This window comes from Poromitra crassiceps (assembly GCF_964638095.1).
Source record: "Poromitra crassiceps genome assembly, chromosome: 5".
In the NCBI taxonomy this organism is placed as follows: domain Eukaryota; kingdom Metazoa; phylum Chordata; class Actinopteri; order Beryciformes; family Melamphaidae; genus Poromitra; species Poromitra crassiceps.
In genome coordinates this window covers 55,807,230-55,812,229 of record NC_139642.1, presented here as the reverse complement: position 1 = coordinate 55,812,229, position 5,000 = coordinate 55,807,230, and the positions used below count along the sequence as shown (strand labels likewise).

The 5,000-nt window shown below is 44.4% G+C and overlaps 1 protein-coding gene across 3 annotated transcripts in view; it reads right to left on the bottom strand.

Annotated features, from left to right (window-relative positions):
- arap1 (ArfGAP with RhoGAP domain, ankyrin repeat and PH domain 1) overlaps positions 1-5,000 on the bottom strand; it is an 87,333-nt gene that overhangs the window by 63,757 nt on the left and 18,576 nt on the right. For all 3 annotated transcript variants that reach the window (XR_014552743.1, XM_083637824.1, XM_083637825.1), the window contains exons 10-12: positions 4,668-4,867; positions 4,133-4,218; positions 2,479-2,661 (exon numbers count right to left, since the gene is read on the bottom strand). Coding sequence is in view for 2 of the 3 variants with exons in the window: in XM_083637824.1 (XP_083493950.1) it covers positions 2,479-2,661; positions 4,133-4,218; positions 4,668-4,867 (469 nt within the window). In the remaining variant the exon portion in view is untranslated. The remainder of the gene's footprint in view (positions 1-2,478; positions 2,662-4,132; positions 4,219-4,667; positions 4,868-5,000) is intronic.

Genomic DNA, 5,000 nt, shown 5'->3' with positions numbered 1-5,000 from the left:
CCAGCCAGAGCCTGAAACACAACATTCACCTCTCACACACTGGAGCACAGCAAGGACACACACACACACACACACACACACACACACACACACACACATACCTAGACACAAATTTTCGATGAATTTTCAGAAAATCTGCAAAAGACTAGAAGGACCACACCACGGATATATGCCTCCGCCAACAAGTGAGCAGTCGGCATCCATGTCTGTCCAAAGTTTGACTTTTGAGCCAAATGTGAAGAAATTCCGTCAAGGTGTTACTGAGATATGGCGTAACCGAGCTTGGAAATGGCGTTCGTGGGGTCACAGTGACCTTTACCTTTGACCACCAAAATGTACTCAGTTCATCCTTGAGTCCAAGTGGACGTTTGAGGCAAATTTGAGGAAATTCCGTCAAGGCGTTCCTGAGATATCGCGTTAATGAGCTTGGAAAACGGCATTCATGAGGTCACAGTGACCTTAACCTTTGTCCTTTGACCACCAAAATCTAATCAGTTCATCATTGAGTCCAAGTGGACGTGTGAGCCAAATTGGAAGAAACTCCGTCAAGGCGTTCCTGAGATATCGCGTTAAAGAGCTTGGAAATGAGGTTCGTGAGGTCACAGTGACCTTGGACTTTGACCTTTAACCACCAAAATCTAAGCAGTTCATCCTTGAGTCCAAGTGGACGTTTGAGGCAAATTTGATTACATTCTGTAAAGGCTTTCCTGAGATATCTACAGGAAAAGTGTTCTCAGGCCATTGGGAGTCATTTGGAGCAATATATAATATGTGCATGTATGTACTGTATGTATGTATGTATGTATGTATGTATGTATGTATGTATGTATGTATGTATGTATGTATGTACAAGTGTAATTAGTGTATGCAGACATGTAGAGTGCATGCTACTGATTCGTAAACAAACCTTCACCATGATTTACGGTTAGGATGTTAACTTTTGCCAGTAAGCAAGGCAATATGAAACTGCATGGTTTTTGAATTGAGTTTGGTTAACCGAGGGTTTGGTTAACCAAACAATGGAAGATTTGCTTAATCTGTTTCAGGTGCACTCCGTCACATTCACCTTTTCCACCTCCCCGAAGAGTATAAACATTTTTGCGATAATTAGAGTTTTTTTTTTCAAATTTTGCAGCATTTCCACTCAGCTTTTTAAGGCACAAATCAAAAATGCGCATAAAAACAAGTGGTTGGAAACCCGCCTACACTTTCCCCTACATAGAGGCTGCAGACGAATGGCTTGCTCCGCTGCTATGACGTGTGTTTTGATATAAGCTACTCCGCTGCTATGACGTGTGTTTTGATAGAAGCTACTCTGAGGCAAACAGCACATTAGTTCACAGAAGATTGAAATCTACATGACTACTGGTCGATTCCTCGACCCAAGGATCAGCAGAACATTGTTCTTCACATTGTTCTGTTGGAAGCCGTTGTTCATATCAGGACATGAAACTTACAGCCCATTTACACCTGGTTTTTACATGTGAACGGATAACTGATCCGGATACAGGTCGCATTTAAAAACCATGTGTAAACGGGGTGTATGACAGCTGGCTTCATGCAGCCTGCGATTCATTTACTTTCACTTTGAATATCAACACCTGCTGATGAAACGGAATCATTTTTGGCCATTGGACTTGTTATTATTGTGATTATGAGCGTACTGATCTGTTCATACACATCACCTTACAGTGCAACTTCAGTGGGATTTACGTACAAATCACTCTGTTGGATGTCCTGCTATGAGGTTCAGTTACAAGCAGGTTGCCTGAATCAGCCTGACAGAGAACTGACAAGCTAGGTCATTTTCATAGGGGTGATGTGAAACAATGTATTCGTCATTTTCAGATGAGATTGTACAAGTGCTTGCTCAAAACCCCCAAAAGACTAAATGCTCACAGACCCTAAGTGCAATTTATCTATTTATTCATGCATGCATTTATTTGGGATTCAAGAATCGACACTGACTGATAACACTAAAATTAATATTTGCAGTTTTTTAAAGTTTTGGATCTTACTCGTGGTCTTAGTATACACACGTGCGTGCGTGTGTATGTGTGTATTAGAAGCCATAGGTGTAGATGTGCGTGCAAAAACGTACAGATAGTCAGCTTACTGCGTATATTCTACAATAGGTCAACCTGAGAGCACCTGCAAAACACATGTGCATCACAGGGAGAAAACGTCCTTGGGGAACTGTGTTGTGTGCCAGTGGTGTTGGGCAATGTAACATTCAGCAGCTATAGGTGTTAGAAAATGTGAAATAAATGAATGAAGTGAACACAATCAACTACGTATTAAAAATGATTTGTTCCTAACGATTGGCAAAGCTGTCCATCTCCATTGCCTCTACTACATGCGGCCTGTGTACGACAGGCCTTTCGTTCATAAAGTAAAGAAAATACACGTGTTGTGGACGCTCCAAGCCAAACCTGAGCATAATAAAACAAGAGAAAACAGAAGAGCAGTTCTTCTTACATTGTCGAGTTCCCTCTGGTTACCGTAGAGCGGGTGGTACTTCCTGTATTTGCCCTGGCGGTATTTGTTGATGATGAATTGTCGTCGTCCCTTGCTGCAGCTGCAGGGCGACAGGGCCTCGCTGGGCGGAACGTTAGCCGCCCAGAAACTGTTGACCCGTTCATTGCCTAGCAACAGGAACACCTGCAGCACAGGTGAAGGGAAATGTTTCCATATTAACAAAAGAACGTACATCGCCAAGAACTGAAAGCTAAATACGTTGTTTGTTCCATTGCAACATCAGCGCGCGGCAGCAGAGCTAAGCCTCCGCCTCTTTTTGGCCTGAAGGACACTTCTGTGATGGCGCCAGTAAAACGTCCCGCCTACAAAGTGTGCTGTACAAAAGTACCTCTATCAAAATGGCCCGTGTTCTTCCCGGGTCATGGTGTGTCATGTTTCTGCAGCGCCGCCGTCAATAAACACACGTCTCTTGGCTTCTATCCACCTTATTTTTGAACGCTGTAAAATAATGATGGGTGCAAGGTCCGCTGTGACTGATTGTTGCAGCTGGCACATTTCCTTGTTAAAATTCCGACGCTGGAAAAAGAAAGTTGCTTGTCACAATAAATAAACACTCGTTCGACGGCTTATTTGAGGGAATGTAATAATTGTATCTGTCACATCCGCTATTCTGTTGCTCTTTGAACAACTCGGGATATTTATCGTCTACGAGATTTTTGCCAAGCTGGACCTGATTTGCTCCGTTCGCCTGCAGCTTTGAAACATCGTTTACAGACGGGTGTCAGCAACGTCATCTGTGTGTTTACCTGTATGAGTTCCTCTGTGTGTGTTTACCTGGATGAGTTCCTCTGTGTGTGTTTACCTGTATGAGTTCCTCTGTGTGTGTTTACCTGTATGAGTTCCTCTGTGTGTGTTTACCTGTATGAGTTCCTCTGTGTGTGTGTTTACCTGGATGAGTTCCTCTGTGTGTGTTTACCTGGATGAGTTCCTCTGTGTGTGTTTACCTGTATGAGTTCCTCTGTGTGTGTTTACCTGTATGAGTTCCTCTGTGTGTGTTTACCTGTATGAGTTCCTCTGTGTGTGTGTTTACCTGTATGAGTTCCTCTGTGTGTGTGTTTACCTGTATGAGTTCCTCTGTGTGTGTTTACCTGTATGAGTTCCTCTGTGTGTGTTTACCTGTATGAGTTCCTCCGTGTGTGTTTACCTGTATGAGTTCCTCTGTGTGTGTGTTTACCTGTATGAGTTCCTCTGTGTGTGTTTACCTGTATGAGTTCCTCTGTGTGTGTTTACCTGTATGAGTTCCTCTGTGTGTGTTTACCTGTATGAGTTCCTCTGTGTGTGTTTACCTGTATGAGTTCCTCTGTGTGTGTTTACCTGTATGAGTTCCTCTGTGTGTGTTTACCTGTATGAGTTCCTCTGTGTGTGTTTACCTGGATGAGTTCCTCTGTGTGTGTTTACCTGGATGAGTTCCTCTGTGTGTGTTTACCTGTATGAGTTCCTCTGTGTGTGTTTACCTGTATGAGTTCCTCTGTGTGTGTTTACCTGTATGAGTTCCTCTGTGTGTGTTTACCTGTATGAGTTCCTCTGTGTGTGTTTACCTGTATGAGTTCCTCTGTGTGTGTTTACCTGTATGAGTTCGTCTGTGTGTGTTTACCTGGATGAGTTCCTCTGTCCAGACCTTCCTGTCCATCTTCAGACTGCGAATCTTAGAAATGCTGGGCCCCAGACTTCTGTGTTCTCCTGAAACCCACACACACACACACACACACACACACACACACACACACACACACACACACACACACACACACACACACACACACCAAATCATTAAAATCACAGATCCCTATGCCTAGAGATAGTTAAGTGGCCCATAAATGTGCCCCTGCGGCTCTAGCAGCTGTTCCCATTTTTTTAATTGAAATCCCTTTACTGACTTTGCAGTAGCCCAGACTTTGATTCATTACCAGCCAAACCATAGCAAGCAGTAAACCATGTAAAACGTTTACATGGCCGCAGAGCGTTGGTGACGTGACAGAGAATCACAGGATATGACATTATTGATCATAAAAGTGCTAATGACAATACAGTGAATGTCAAAATTCAAGCAGAAAACATTCACAAAGATACACACACCACAAATGTGAGCACGCACACACACACACACACACACACACACACACACGAACCTGCACATCGTTTGCAGACCACCACACACAAGTTGATGGCAGCCCAGTCCGGCTTGGCAGCACCGCAGTCGGCGCAGGCGACGTTGCTCGGCTCCGCCCAGATGCGCTCTGCCACCTCGCTATTGGACAGAGCCTCACCTATGGCATTACGCATGGCCTCCACCCACTGCTCCTTCAGCTGCTCCGACTCGGCTATGAAGCTGCGGACAGAGACACACACACGGCCCAGAGTTAACGCCGACATGACGCTGTCTGCCAACTACAGAGTGACAGAACCACTGTAAGACAAATGGAGCGAGCGAGCAAGCGAGTGTGTGTGTGTGTGAGAGTGTG